The sequence below is a fragment of the Sinocyclocheilus rhinocerous genome, unplaced genomic scaffold (genome assembly GCF_001515625.1).
Source record: "Sinocyclocheilus rhinocerous isolate Xijiao unplaced genomic scaffold, SAMN03320098_v1.1 scaffold5693, whole genome shotgun sequence".
Lineage (NCBI taxonomy): Eukaryota > Metazoa > Chordata > Actinopteri > Cypriniformes > Cyprinidae > Sinocyclocheilus > Sinocyclocheilus rhinocerous.
In genome coordinates, this window is record NW_015670977.1 from 70,832 (window position 1) to 85,658 (window position 14,827).

Sequence of the window (14,827 nt, forward strand, 5' to 3'; positions counted from 1 at the left end):
GGACAATATTTGGCCGAGATACAACTATTTGAAAATCTGGAATCTGAGGGTGCAAAAAAATCTAAATATTGAGAAAATCATCTTTAAAGTTGTTCAGATGAAGTTCTTAGCAATGCATATTACTAATCAAAAATTAAGTTTTGATATATTTACGGTAGGAAATTTACTAAATATCTTAATGGAACATGATCTTTACTTAATATCCTAATGATTTTTGGCATAAAAGAAAAATGTATAATTTTGACCCATACAATGTATTGTTGGCTATTGCTACAAATATACCCCAGCGACTTAACACTGCTTTTGTGCTGCAGGCTCACATTTATGACAAATAGTTTCAGCAATTAAAGCACAGACCCTGTTCCTACTGTGTCTTAATTTAATAAGAATAAAACCCACCTACTTTATGCTGTAACTTATGAGTATTTCTTGCATATGAGGACAATAAACACACAAATGAATCTGTCCAACTGTTACAAAGAGAGATAAATAATGATAAAGAATAAGAGAAATTTAAGATTAAAAAAAAACTATATCAACGTTTACAATTTTATGAAAAACAATTACACTGGTTAATCACATTAAACCAAAAGCAAACAAACAAAACAAAACGTGCAATAATAAATGAACGTGCCGTGGTGACGATTATTTACAAAACCCTGTATGTGAGGAGCACCAGAGCGGGCTCGTTAGAGTTCATCAGATGAAACACTAAGTGTTCAGCGCTCGTCTCAGGTCACTGTAGAAGTGGAGCAGACCGCTGGCCATAGCTGTGTCCACCGCCGGCTGCGGCAGCATGCCCCTCAGCTCCGTCTGGATGTATCCGGTCAGCACGCTGAGATCCGAGTCCTGCGCCGGCACACAGAACCAGCCACACGGATGATTGAATCCTCGAACCAGGCCTGCTCTCTGCTCGTCATGCTCCACGCTCACACCTGAACAACACCAGCACACGCAACACGTTACAGACCGCACACGCAACACGCCGACCGTCCTAATCCGACGTCTACACACAATGCACCAGACATGTAAAAACATGTTATCAGAGCTGCGGAGTAACTCGTCTGGATTACATCATCAGATTCCAAAAATTAAGTACTTGTAATCAGACTAGTTACTTTTTATTGATTACATGATTACATATTAATCACACAATAGCAATAAATTGTTCATAATTTATTGATTCACTCTAATTCCTCTTTTAAATGTTCCTAAGTTATCCTAGGCTTATATACATTCAGAAAGTCTTCAGTTTCACACAGAGATCATGAGTCCGGTGAGTATACAGCATCTGAGCTCTGGATTCACAGAAATACTTTCAGCTTTAAGAAGTGTGTTCTCGATATTTCAACACCGCATCAACTACTGATGAACACACTCTTTATTTGAGTTATCACTCCGTGAGTTATTGGAACAGTTTTGTCTTTCTAACGCACACATTCATGTTATTTCTTTCTTCCATGTGATGCAGGGATTCCCAAACTGCTTTCAGCTAATATATTTACTTGAAGTACCTGAGATTTAATATAAATATTGTAATTATTCAGAATCACGTGTTCACGGTCACATGACATGCAGGTAAAGAAATAAAATGTTTATATTTTGATTTATGTTATTTTAAAATGATTTATTTTACTTTTATATTTTTTATCATTTAATTAATTATTAGCTTTTCATTAAACTCACGAACCCCCTGCAGTTCCTTTATGAACCCGTTTGGGAAACCTTTATAATGTAATGCACTTTGTTAATTACAACGATCCGAATATTTTTTCTTACTCTTTGTATTTTTATATCAATATGGTACAAGATTATATTATTTAACGTTAATTACAACGAACCGAATATTTTTTCTTACTCTTTGTATTTTTAATATCAATATGGTACAAGATTATATTATTTAAATCAATGTGAGAAATGGTCAAAAGTAATCAATAAGTAGTATAATTATATTACCTAAAATGTGTGATGTGATGATTATGTTACGGACTACAACTTTCGTCCAGTAATCAGTAACGGACTACAGTTTGTAAGTAAATCTACGCAGCTGTGTATGTGATCTACTTGACTTTACTGCGACGCTCCAATCATTAATTCAGCTGCGAGGTCACACGGATTCATGCGATATCATGTCACAGGTCAGAGTTCAGCAAACGTGATCTTTGGAACGCAGTGCATTCGCTGCTTACGAGCTGAAGTCAATGGAAGGAAATATGAAGTGTGACCGGTTCTTAAGATTCTCTTTCTGAAATGATCCGGCCCCAGATCCGCCAGCTCACAGCAGCAGATGATAACCAGAGGTGTCGTGGTCTGTCCTCCAGTGGCTTCACTCCAGCTAAACAGCTGATCTAGCACAGAAAGAGCGACTGTTTTCAGAGCGACTGACCGCAGGACAGCAGGCCACGCTGATACTCGCTGGTGCAGGAGAAATCCACAAACTCTCTCGGAGAGATGATGTTCCACAGCTGCCCTGCGGTGGTGTACCTCACAACACAACAGCCCTGAACAACACACAGCAGTTATTATCATGTGCACATCAACACTGGTGTCACAGACGGAGAGGACTTTATACTCTTAACCCTAAACACACTTCAGTTCGGTCTAATCAGAGATTGTAGATCACTGAGCATTCACATTAACGATGTTCACCTGGTCTAGCGTCTGCAGGATCTCCAGAGAAGTGATCATGCTGTCCCAGTGCAGTCTGCAGGCCCCGGGCCGGATGTGGTCCATGATCCGCTGAGGATTCTCTGCTACGCTTCCTTCAGCTTTATATCTGCAGGAGCAGGCGCTTAAACTCACTCACAATGAGAAGACTGCCTTTAAGAACTAGTTTGACTAACTAGCAGTCAGCAAGTGGTAATTAGTCTCACTTCTCACATTCAAATTAGACCAACCTACTATAATTTAAAAAGTGATGACCAACCTTTAAGAGAAAATTAGATAACTAACTTTAAAGACTAGTTCAAGTAGTTTGTGCATTACTAACTAGCCTGGTTTAGAGCGGGTTTAAACTCACAGAAAGCCGCTGAACTCCTGCGAAGGTCTCCTCCAGACGGTCACACCCTTCTGAAAGAGCCAGAGCAGAAGAACCGACGAGATTACAGCTGTTAGACACGATTCCGTCTAAACGGGACTGAGTCGACTCATTTAAACCGAACTGACTGATTTCTTCGCGATGCTCCACTGCGATTCATTCAGACTGTGAAGCGACCCGAGAGTCTGCTGCAGCTCCGCGGAACTGACGCGTGGAAACATCTGAAGCACAGCCGTGAGAACTGGAATTACCATGTTATTAACATAATAAACTTCGTCATTTATGAACACGTACATTATAGCATAAATGATTATTAATGCAATAACCGTCTAGCTGAGTGCAAACTATATAAAATCACTTTAAATGCACTCAAGAATTATTCTTAAGCGATTTACAAATGATCAGAAAGCATCTAAAATCACAAACGGCTGATCAAACTGAGAACACAAGCAATAGTAAATATGATCATGTCGTACCGTGTCGATGAAGGTGATTCTAGTGTTTCATCACGTGTTGATTTCTCTTTTAAGAGCGATGTCATTACGCTGGAAAGCCAATCGGAAGCGTCGATTCCGCCTTAAATGTATTTGCCCTCATTTGATTGGTCAAGCGCAGCTAGAGGCGCTCAGAGTCGCGAGCTGATTGGCTATTTAACTCTCTGATGTTATTCGGTTAGTTTCTCAGCGACGTTGCAGTATTCAGACACCAGAGGGCGCAAAACAGTCACACATCAATCGCTTTAATTCAGCAAACAAGAATAAAATCAGTCATTCAAATAAACACATTACAATAGAACGAACAGATGAAGCTTCATCCACATGGAAGGCTCATGTCAATATTGCTCTGAATTTGTAAAACTACAAAAGACTGAATCTCAGTGCTGCAGAAGAATCTGAAAAAGATGCTGTCGTCTCATATATTCTGGTTGGTGAGGAGTTTCTGCATCCGGCGAATCTTGCGCTTGTTTTTGGGCATGATCTTGTTGTACTGTCCGTTTTTGATGAGATGCTCTTTGCTGTGGTGGATCTGAGCGCCGTGTTGCAGCTGGAAGGAGCACAGAGCCTGAAGAGGTTTGAGAAGAACCTGCGAGAAACACCAAGGGCTCATCAGCATCAGATCCATCACACAGACTCATAACCCTGTTCTGAACACCGACCTCCTGAATGCTGTGGTTCTTCTCCATGATGGAGAGCGCAGCGGCTGCACACTCCAGCGTCGACACACACATGTTGGTGGGCTGCGTGCGGATCACGTACTGACTGGAGGGGGCGCTGCGGAGCTGCACCTGCGGAAAACCATCAGCACAACACTGCCTAAATATTACTGTATGACAGATCTCAGCGCTGCTTCAGTGCACGCACCTGTCTGGGCAGCCGCAGCAGTGCGTTCCTCAGGAACATGTCTTTAGCCTGACTCCAGGTGCCGTCGATCAGGATCACGCTGTGGGCCGTCGAGGTGAAATCAGTGCTCAGATCCTCCAGATTCTCTGCAGCGGCTCCGGGATACAGCAGCAGCGTGTGAGCGTCTTTACACACAGCCGCCAGCTCCGGATACCTGACACACACACACACACACACACACACACACACACACACACACACACCACACACACACACGCACACACACACACACACATGCACGCACACGCACTCACACTCACACTACCTGACACACACACACACACACACACACACACACACACGTGAAGGCCATGGCAACACACGCAGACGCTTCACCACGCGCTCACGCCACTCACCTCTCTTCAGAGAAACGCCTCCCGATGAAAACACGGCACTTTCCCGGCGGGAGACACGCTGCCAGGAGCGGAACCGTGCGCAGAACCCGACTCTCCTGCAGAAAGAAGAAATCAGTCATCTGACGGCGGCAGGAACGCAGCACGCAGCTTTGAGATGATCGGACACAAACCTCAGCCGGATGCTGCACGATGTAGAGACACGTGGAGACGTCTAGAGGACACGGCGGGAGATACGGACACAGACACACCTTCAGCGGACGACTGCCGAGACACAAAACACACGGTTCAGCGAGGCATCGGACACACGGAGAAGATCTGATTCTGGATGTGATCAATGTGAATCATTGCAATTTCAACAGTGAATCTCGCATTTAAATGATTAAACTCACTTCAGTTCAATGCAAACACAAACACAAACACACACCGCAGTGAAACTAGTCAAATCTGTTTATGCTGCTGTTATTACAGTTTCTCGCTTTTGATTTGTGTGTGTGAGTGCGTGTGTGTGAGTGCGAGCGTGTGTGTGTGTAAATTTGTATAATGACAAGGGTATGACATAGGTATTACAAGGAGAAGGTGAATTTTCAGGACATTACCCCATGTCCCCACTTTTCAAAACGCTTATAAATCACACAGAATGGAGTGTATTGAAAATCTGAAATAGCACAAAGTTTCCTGTGAGGGGTAGGTTTAGGGGTAGGGTTGGTGTAGGCCAATAGAATATACGGTCTGTACAGTAGAAAAACCATTACGCCTATGGAGAGTCCCCACTTTTCAGAAAAACAAACCTGTGTGTGTGTGTGTGTACGTTTTTCTATATTGGTGGCGACTTAAACCTGAATACACACCAACTCATGGGGCCAGCATCGGCGGCAGGTCGGGCGTCTCTCGCTCTTCTCTACGGGTAGCTCCGACAGCACTGAAAACCCTTCATCATCGCCATCATCTTCCTCTCTCTCCCTCGTTTCTTCTTCGTCTTCGTCATCATCCTCGTTCATTTCTTCTACTGCATCTTTATTAAACTGTGAGGTCATTGTTTCATATCCCTTCGGTGTATCACTTGCTTGTTTGATGAGACCGTTTCCGCTTCCGGTGACGTGTGAGAGAAAGATGGCGGCGCGCGGAGGGAAACATGCAACGGAGCGACCAGCACAAATCAAGACGAAACGAGCGAAATTAAACGGGAACAAAACGCCACAGACCGGGAGAAAAACGAAGACAGTGACATTTACGCCGGAGAATAAAGAAGCGAGAGGAAACTCTGAGACGAACATCATCAGCTTCCCGCCGCCCGTCAGCCCGGTAAACCCCGCACAGAATATACACAACCTGTGATGATATACTGACTACATGCGAACCATGTCCAATATAGAAGCTCACACATCTGCATGAAGATCACGTGTGTGTGTGTGTGTGTGTGTGTGTGTGTGTGTGAGTGTGAGAGAGTGTGTGTGTCTCTGTGTGTGTTTGTGTGAGAGAGAGAGAGAGAGAGTGTGTGTGTGAGAGAGTGTGTGTGTGAGAGAGTGAGTGTGTGCTTGTGTGAGAGAGTGCGTGTGTGTGTGTGTGAGAATGTGTCTGTGTGAGTGAATGAGTGTGTCTGTGTGAGTGAATGAGTGTGTCTGTGTGAGTGAATGAGTGTGTCTGTGTGAGTGAATGAGTGTGTCTGTGTGAGTGAATGAGTGTGTCTGTGTGAGTGAATGAGTGTGTCTGTGTGAGTGAATGAGTGTGTCTGTGTGAGTGAATGAGTGTGTCTGTGTGAGTGAATGAGTGTGTCTGTGTGAGTGAATGAGTGTGTCTGTGTGAGTGAATGAGTGTGTCTGTGTGTGTGTGTGAGAGTGTGAGTGTGAGTGTGTCTGTGTGAGTGAGTGAGTGTGTGTGTGTGTGTGAGAGTGTGTCTGTGAGTGAGTGTGTGTTTGTGTGAGAGTGTGTGTGTGTCTACTCTGTGTGAGTGTGTCTGTGAATGTGTGTGTGTGTCTACTGAGTGTGAGTGTGTCTGAGTGTGAGTGAGTGTGTCTGTGAGAGTGTGTGTGTGTAGTGTGTCTGTGTGTTAGTCACGTTTATAATATTAGATGATAAGACTCGTCTGCTCATGTTACGTGAATCAAACGCAGTCGTTCTTCGTTCCTCTCTCTCTTCATTAAAGGGTCATGAAACCCCAGACTACTTTTTCTGAGGGCTTAATTATTCACAGCAGCATGTGTTGATTTGCTGTGACAGACGCTTCAGTCTGTGAGATGACATCGAGCACATTAACTGAGAGAAACGTTCATGGATCGAAGAAGAGTGTTTGTTTTTGCTTTGTAATAAGAGTGCAGCACAAACGTGATTCATTCACTTGGTGAGCATGACCGTTTTTACAGCTCTGTGACACAACCGTCAAAAGGCTTATATAAACGCCGCAGAATAAGCTTTAAAAGTTCTCAGAGGTGCAACAGCGCGTTCATATATATGTTTTCCATGCAGAGTGCAAATGGCTGTGCATTTATTTGTGTTTTTAACTGGATGGGAGCGAAATTAAACTGAAGCTGTGTGTGTGTGTTGTGTGTGACTAACCAACCAGTGCTGAAACGGGGGTTTCATGACCCTTTAAACAGCTGAACGTTTAGGATTTGTGTATGTTAATGAGCTCTGTTGTGATTGGCTCAGCTTGCTGCATGATTATGTTAATGAGCTCATGGCTATAATGTCACAGTAATGAGTTCTGCGCTGGCTGTTTTTGCCGTTTATAGACTCTGTTTGGACTGAGGAGAAAGTTTTGAGTTCTGAAATGACCGAATGTTTTCATCGTACACTAAACTCTTGTTTCAGTTGAACGATTATGAGTCTGGAAGTTAATTTTGTGTTTGTAGTTCACACTCTGGCTGAGCTGAAGATGACCGGAAACTGTCTGAAAGGCTGCAGACCGCTGCTGTCCTTCCGGTGACTGGAGCACGCTTGCGGATCTGATGATGAAGATGATGAAGATGATGTTTGTCTGTCGTTTCGTAGAAATTTGACAAGGAGCCGCATTACGCGCTGCTGAAGGAGCTCTTCACTCAGGTTCATCTCAACATTAAATCCTCTTTCAGTTTTTGCTGCTTTCATCTCAGCTAATAATCTATATTAATATTGCAGAACGACTGAATAATGTGCACATAACAGCTTAAATATGTGACCCTGCAGCACAAAAGCAGTGTTAAGTCGCTGGGGTATATTTGTAGCAATAGCCAACAATACATTGTATGGGTCAAAATTATCCATTTTTCTTTTATGCCAAAAGTCATTAGGATATTAAGTAAAGATCATGTTCCATGAAGATAGTTTGTACATTCCCTACTGTAAATATATCAAAACTTAATTTTTGATTAGTAATATGCATCGCTAAAATTATTGATTTTTCTTTTATGCCAAAAATCATTAGGATATTAAGTAAGATCGTGTTCCATGAAGATATTTTGTAAATTTCCTACTATCAATATATTAAAACTTCATTTTTGATTAGTAATATGCATTGCTAAGAACTTCATTTGAACAACTTTAAAGATGATTTTCTCAATATTTAGATTTTTTTGCACCCTCAGATTCCAGATTTTCAAATATTGTTCTATCCTAACAAACCATACATCAATGGAAAGCTCATTTATTCAGCTTTCAGATGATGCATACATCTCTATTTTACAAAATTGACTCTTAAGACTGGTTTTGTGCTCCAGGGTCACAGATGTAGTAATGCATTCTCAGCTCGCTGTGTTTGATTCTCTTTCATTGCTCACGCTCCATTATTAAAGATCACTGGTGCTGAGAATCAGAATAACAACGATACTGATGTGATTCTTTCTGCAGGTTTAGCTTCTGTTTCCGCTCACTGCTCAAGCTACTGAACATGTTTGTGTTGCGTGATTAACCGTGGTGTTCTGGCAGATCTTCTCCACGCCTCGCTGTCTCCTGAAGAGCTCAGGCTCTCCTTCACTTGATGATGTTTGTTTGTTTGTTCAGCGCCGGCGGATGATCAGACAGAAGGAGAAGCGCAGAGAGCAGCAGGAGGTGTTCTGGACTCCAGCCGAGCCCACAGACACACAGAAGCAGTTCAGACTCACGCAGATGAAGAAGAGAACGCAGATGAAGCGCAAAGGCCTGCCATAACCTGTGGTGTTCACTCATAAAACGTCCCTGTCACCACAGGTCTGCATCGATATTATAATGAGATCTGATCCCAGATGTTTCTGTTGTTGTTCAGGTCGAGGAGCAGCTCGGCTGTTGTGTTTCTGCTTCTTTTGTAATGCAGTGCACTCTTAATAAACTTTTTATTAAAGGGGTCATATGATGCGATTTCAATTGTTCCTTTCTCTTTGGAGTGTTACAAGCTCTTGGTGCATAAAGAAGATCTGTAAAGTTGCAAAGACTAAAGTCTCAAATCCAAAGAGATATTCTTTATAAAAGTTAAGAGTCAGCCACACCTACCTAAAACGCTTCGTTCTAACACGCCCCACATATCTACATCACTATAGCGACTTGGACGTTGAGGGCGTCCAGGAGAGTTGAAATCAGGTCAACTTTATGGTAATGAGCTATGACGCGGTTCGGCGGCATCTGGCAGCAACCAATCGGAACGTAGAAGTCCACTGCTTGAGAGGATTCCAGAGAACGCAGTCCTGTAAACTTTGGTTCTGATCACATTAGTTCCCAAGCATTTTCACGCTAGAACGCTTGTTTTTCATTGCGGATGCAATTTATTTGCTCAAAACAACACCGATTTGACCAATTACATTTAGGCTACACTTCAACCAGGACAGATTGTAATGTAGGCTGTGCACAAATTAATGTTAATGTTATTATCTGTGTGTTGTTGTTGTCTCCGTGTACTGGAAGCTTGTGACACTATAACAAATTCCTTGTATGTGCAAACATACTTGGCAATAAAGCTCTTTCTGATTCTCATTCTGATTCTGAAGAGTACAAGGCTGGCTGTGCACAAAGGCTATTTCTAATAATAAAAAAAAGGGGTCAATTCCGACTTTGCTATGACAATCTGGCGCTTCTGAATCAGCGACTGTAAGTATGTTTTGTTACTAGTTTAAGTATTTGCTATTGACTGTTCAAATGCGGAGTTTTGCGCAGCGCAGAGTAACGCGTCGTGTGTGTGTGTGTGTGTGTGGAACAGGGTCACATCACAGGAGAGTGAGCTGGGTGTCAGAAATCATAGCACGTCAGCTGTCTTAACCGTGGCTTGTGTACTGCAAACACATACCAGCTTCATCACTGTGTCTGTCACACTGTCTGGCTCTGTCTTTACATTTATTTTGAAAGATGAAGCTCGCGATTATGGTAAGGGGTGTTACATTTCCGATGAGTGCTTGCGGTGTTTGGCCAATCACAATGCATTGGGTCAGCTGGCCAATCAGAGCAGGCTGCGCTTGTCGGAAGGAGGGACTTTGTAGAAAACTAAGTGTTTGAGAGAGGCGGGGCATAGAGGACCTACAATAATGTACAGTATTTGAAAAATAATGTGTTTTTTGAACATTAAAGCATGTCAACATATTCTGTTACACCAAATACACAAAATAAGGATCTTTAAAAAAGCATGTGACCCCTTTAAATAATTGTCGATATTATTTTCAAAGACGTGTTGATTTTGATTTGCTTGTTAAGGTTTGTAGAAAATACACAGGATTATCAATGACGACCGTTTCAAGTATTAAAACTCTGACATGTTTAAATGGTGATGAGTTAAATATGGTGCGGTTAGTTTTCTTTACTAGAGCAAACATGGCTGCAAACACATTGACATCAGTTCACAGAGGTTTTATTGAGCTCTTCCTGCATTAGTTTGGTAGTAAAGTAAAGTAAAGGCTTGGCGAGGCTTTATTTCTCAGTCATCATAGTGATTTATTTCATGTATAGGAGGAGTGTGTGACATGAGCTGCACGTAGGAACCACTTGTTCGTAGTAACTGTTTCCGGTCGGACTGTATCGCGGCGGGACCGGAAACATGGCGTTCAACTTCGGCGGCGCGTCCAGCAACGCGAGTGAGTTGAATTAAACTCTGTTACTCAATCCCGATAAACATTAGTAGTTTAATATGAAAAGCTGTAAAATATATTCAGGAACATAACAAATCACTCGAAACCGGATTCGCGTCGAGTGATCGGAGCAGCTGCGCGAGGCTGACGCTTGTGTGTTTGTTTGTTCACTCATCAGTCGTGTGTGTGTTTGATGATGATGATGATGATGATGAAGGCACTCCAGGCTGCTTCTCCACCTCGTTTGGTTTCGGCGCTTCAACAACAAACAGCGCGCCAGCCAAACTCTCATTATTCATGTTAATTAAGACATCATTACCGTCACATGCGCGCTCCCGACATTCCCTCAGATCCTCAGCTTTATAGAGAGACTGTTGTCATGGTTACAGGCCTTTCTGGCACGGGCTTCGGATCTGTGAGCGCGAGTGTGTGTGTGTGTGTGAGAGAGAGAGAGAGAGAGTGTGTGTGTGTGTGCGAGAGAGAGAGTGAGTGTGAGTGCAGTCTCCAGTGTCTCTAACACACTGCAGGTGTTTCTAACTCTTGCCCGTTTGTGTGTGTGTGTGTGAGTGTGTGTGTGTGTCTCCTGCGCGTCAGGATTCGGCTCTCTGGCCCAGAGCAGTGGCCCCGTCGCGCCCGTTAGTTTTGGGGGGTTTGGTCTGGGCCCCGCGGCCCCTGTGTTCAGTTTTGGCAGTAGTCTCGGAGCAGGTAGTCTGAGAGGTCGGAGGTCACGTCACTCATGATCAGCTCGCATCGCGCGCTCATTCGTGTGTTTAGTCCGTGACGCTCCGGTCGTGTGAATCCCGCTCTGTCCATCAGCTCATGTTCATCTCTGGTGTGTGTCCACGTCTGTCCTGTCTTCCTCTCGTGTGTGTGTGTGCTGCAGGTGCGTTCGGGGGGTTCGGCTCCACCTCCTCCGCCGGCGCCGGCACCAACTTCAATTTCTCCACGCCGTCAAACACAGGTAGAGCTTTGATCCGGTCTGAGCTAAGCTGTGTTTGTGTGAGCGCGTCTGACAGGAAGTGTTTGACTCTCTGCAGGTGCCAGTCTCTTTGGAAACACTCAGAATAAGGGCTTCGGCTTCTCGTCAGGTCTGGGCTCCAGCGCACCGGCGGGGATGGGCTTCGGCGGCGCTCTGGGCAGCACTGGACTGGGCTTCGGAGGATTCGGTGGGATCCAGCCCGCTCAGAACCAACAAGGTGAGACCGGCAAGCGACCGCATCACACTGAAACAGGCACTATTTTCTTCTTCTTATGGATTTATGTAACACATTTACCATTATGAATTATGAGAATAAAAAGTTAATTTTCAGTTGGGCCTAAAACACCTGATTCAGACGATCTCAGACCGGTTGTTCTAGTGCAGATCCAAGTGTGTTTGCAGTGTGTGTATATATATATATATATATATGACTGGACGAACCGAACTAAGATAGAAAACGCAGCATGTTCAGAAACAAACACTGAATGAGCCAGGTGTGTGTGTGTGTTTGTAGGAGGCATGTTTAACCAGCAGGCGTCTCAGTCCAGTCAGCTCTTTAACACAGCCAGCGCTCTCTCTGCTCCATCGGTCCTCAACGACGAGCGCGACTCAATTCTGGCCCGATGGAACCAGCTGCAGGCCTTCTGGGGAGTAGGGAAGGGTTACTACAGCAGCAGCACACCGCCGGTGGAGTTCAGCCAGGAGAACCCCTTCTGCCGCTTCAAGGTCTGACCATGAGCTCGCTCGCTCGCTCACAATACACATGCACGCACTCACACACACTTATATACACATGCACGCACTCACACACACTTATATACACATGCACGCACTCACACACACTTATATACACATGCACGCACTCACACACACTTATATACACATGCACGAGCCAGGAGACTTCTGCCGCTTCAAGGTCTGACCATGAGCTCGCTCGCTCGCTCACAATACACATGCACGCACTCACACACACTTATATACACATGCACGCACTCACACACACTTATATACACATGCACGCACTCACACACACACTTATATACACATGCACGCACTCACATACATACACTTTTATATATATATATACACACACTCTTTTGGAGTGAAAATATATATGTTTTATATATTGATGATTGCAAAAAGTGTTTGGTTCTGTTGATTCTCTCATAACCCTGCTATCCATCTCTCTCTCTCTGTCTCCATCTGTCTCTCTCTCTCTCTCTCTCTCTGTCCATCTGTCTCCATCTGTCTCTCTTTCTCTTGCTCTCTCTGTCCATCTGTGTCTCTCTCTCTCTCTCTGTCCCTCTCTTTCTCTTGCTCTCTCTGTCCATCTGTGTCTCTCTCTCTCTGTCCATCTCTCTCTCTCTCTCTCTGTCCATCTCTCAGGCGGTGGGCTACAGCTGTGTTCCGGATGTGAAGGATGAGGATGGTTTAGTGGCTCTGGCTCTCAATAAGAAGGAAGCTGACGTTCGCTCTCAGCAGCAGCAGCTGGTTGAATCGATGCACAAGGTTCTGGGAGGAAATCCGACTCTTTCGGTCAACGTGGAGGGAGTGCGAGCATTACCCGACGATCAGTGAGACTCATCTCTGCCCAAACTCTTTAATTTTAGATACAGTGATTTTCTCATTTGCCAATTTAAGGTTGTGCTGAACAGCAATGGTTCTCAAACTGAGGGACACGTATTAAAAAACCCACCAATGTCTGATTCATACTGCTTGAGCGGCTCATTCACACCGGTCCTGGGAAACTTTCCCAAATGTTGTCTTTATTATTGGTCATAAACTATGAAAGAAAAGGGTTTGCGAGAGGCTCATTTGCCGTGTCTGTTTTCAAAGGCTGTGCCTCCGGTGGTCGCATTCGTCAGTCGTTATTACTTTTCTGAAACGAGGAGCTTCGATGATGTATGTGGCCGGCAAACATGACCTCCGGAGAGCACAGCCTTCAGAATGAGACACAGCAATGGAGAACTATTACAAACTTGATCATCATAAAACTGAATCTACAGACTGTGAGCCTGAAATAAATCTGAATCTCACTGAAAGTGCCTGAGAGCTGCTGCTGTCTGCATCATAACGGCTGAACTCTTCAGATCTGTGCTGCAGAGTTAGGCTCCAGTCGTGATCACGGATGTGAAGAACTCTGCTTGAAATCCATTTGTGTTTGTGCAGGGCGGAGATGATCATTTATCTGGTGGAGCGCTCTCCTAACGGCACGTCGAAGCGAGTCCCGGCGTCCACGCTCTACAGCTACATGGAGCAGATGAACGTGAAGTCTGTGCTGCAGCAGCTGGGTGTGATCATGGCGGTCAGTCGCACCGCACTGACCCCGGCGCAGCTCAAGCAGCTGCTGCAGAACCCGCCCGCAGGTACGTGTGTTCACTCGCTTGCACGATATCGCTGAGGAGCGCTGCTGACGTGTGTTTGTGTGCAGGTGTGGATCCCATCATCTGGGAACAGGCCAAAGTGGACAATCCAGACCCAGAGAAGTGCGTCTTCATTAATCGCTCGTCAGACGCTCGTGTGATCTGAGCTCACCAGCTGTGATTTTCTGCTCAGGTTGATTCCGGTCCCCATGGTGGGCTTCAAAGAGCTGCACTCACACTCTCTCATACACACACTCGCGAGCGCCGCATGTCCTTCAGTACAGCACACACACTCTCTATTCCCGTCTGTTCTTTCCTGTGTGTTCCAGGTGTTAATTAAACAGGAAGTTCAGAGGAAGAGCGGTTACGCCATTCAGCTGGATGAGGAACACCTGAGAGTTCAGCTGGAAACCATCCAATCAGACCTCAACGCACCGACACAGTTCAAGGTGTGAACATCAGCTGAAACACACCCACCATCTGTGAATGTGTGTGTTTAATGTGTGTGTGTGTGTGTTTCAGGGGCGACTGAATGAACTCATGTCTCAGATTCGGATGCAGAATCATTTTGGAGCTGTTCGTTCAGAAGAGCGTTACCGTGTTGATGCCGACCTGCTGAGAGAAATCAAACAGGCAAGAACCAGAACCGTGTGTGTGTGTGTGAGTGAGTGAGTGTGTGTGTGTGAGTGAGTG

General features: G+C 44.6%; 3 protein-coding genes across 6 annotated transcripts in view; 1 reads left to right on the top strand and 2 right to left on the bottom strand.

The window, feature by feature from the left end:
* Positions 1-365: 365 nt before the first annotated feature.
* Positions 366-3,593, bottom strand: stard4 (StAR related lipid transfer domain containing 4). Of its 3 annotated transcripts, none has more exons than XM_016546352.1 (6): positions 3,514-3,593; positions 3,166-3,258; positions 3,020-3,069; positions 2,650-2,776; positions 2,387-2,501; positions 366-935 (listed from the first exon to the last, which is right to left on the bottom strand). In XM_016546352.1, the coding sequence occupies exons 2-6, from the start codon at positions 3,256-3,258 to the stop codon at positions 712-714; spliced, it is 609 nt and encodes a 202-aa protein (XP_016401838.1). In that variant the 5' UTR covers positions 3,514-3,593; the 3' UTR covers positions 366-711. The 3 variants fall into 3 exon arrangements, with proteins under 3 accessions (XP_016401838.1, XP_016401839.1, XP_016401841.1); XM_016546353.1 differs by having other exon boundaries at positions 3,166-3,278; positions 3,514-3,521; XM_016546355.1 differs by lacking the exons at positions 2,650-2,776; positions 3,020-3,069; positions 3,166-3,258; positions 3,514-3,593 and having other exon boundaries at positions 2,190-2,643.
* A 338-nt stretch (positions 3,594-3,931) lies between these two features.
* On the bottom strand, positions 3,932-6,095 carry dtwd2 (DTW domain containing 2). The gene is made up of 6 exons (XM_016546351.1): positions 5,655-6,095; positions 4,964-5,054; positions 4,794-4,888; positions 4,399-4,591; positions 4,194-4,322; positions 3,932-4,120 (listed from the first exon to the last, which is right to left on the bottom strand). Exons 1-6 carry the CDS (start codon positions 6,068-6,070, stop codon positions 3,950-3,952), a joined length of 1,095 nt encoding a protein of 364 aa, XP_016401837.1. The 5' UTR covers positions 6,071-6,095; the 3' UTR covers positions 3,932-3,949.
* A 721-nt stretch (positions 6,096-6,816) lies between these two features.
* Positions 6,817-14,827, top strand: part of nup54 (nucleoporin 54) — a 9,447-nt gene continuing 1,436 nt past the window's right edge. Inside the window, exons 1-9 of one of the 2 annotated variants that reach the window (XM_016546349.1) lie at positions 10,660-10,798; positions 11,676-11,753; positions 11,830-11,988; positions 12,286-12,497; positions 13,158-13,345; positions 13,941-14,137; positions 14,203-14,257; positions 14,328-14,583; positions 14,657-14,767. In XM_016546349.1, coding sequence (XP_016401835.1) covers positions 10,762-10,798; positions 11,676-11,753; positions 11,830-11,988; positions 12,286-12,497; positions 13,158-13,345; positions 13,941-14,137; positions 14,203-14,257; positions 14,328-14,583; positions 14,657-14,767 — 1,293 coding nt within the window. In that variant the 5' untranslated portion in view covers positions 10,660-10,761. Of the gene's footprint in view, positions 6,828-10,659; positions 10,799-11,675; positions 11,754-11,829; positions 11,989-12,265; positions 12,498-13,157; positions 13,346-13,940; positions 14,138-14,202; positions 14,258-14,327; positions 14,584-14,656; positions 14,768-14,827 lie in introns of those variants that run through there. The other variant, XM_016546350.1, reaches the window with a different exon arrangement.

Coding starts and splice junctions, on each gene's coding strand:
- dtwd2 (XM_016546351.1), bottom strand. CDS start 6,070: ATGATGTTCGTCTCAGAGTTTCCTCTCGCTTCTTTATTCTCCGGCGTA. Junction 4,323..4,398: donor TGCTGCGGCTGCCCAGACAG/GTGCGTGCACTG, acceptor GGTTTTCCGCAG/GTGCAGCTCCGCAGCGCCCC. Junction 4,121..4,193: donor AGAACCACAGCATTCAGGAG/GTCGGTGTTCAG, acceptor TGTTTCTCGCAG/GTTCTTCTCAAACCTCTTCA.
- stard4 (XM_016546352.1), bottom strand. CDS start 3,258: ATGTTTCCACGCGTCAGTTCCGCGGAGCTGCAGCAGACTCTCGGGTCG. Junction 2,777..3,019: donor CAGGAGTTCAGCGGCTTTCT/GTGAGTTTAAAC, acceptor CTGCTCCTGCAG/ATATAAAGCTGAAGGAAGCG. Junction 936..2,386: donor GCGTGGCCTGCTGTCCTGCG/GTCAGTCGCTCT, acceptor GGTGTTGTTCAG/GTGTGAGCGTGGAGCATGAC.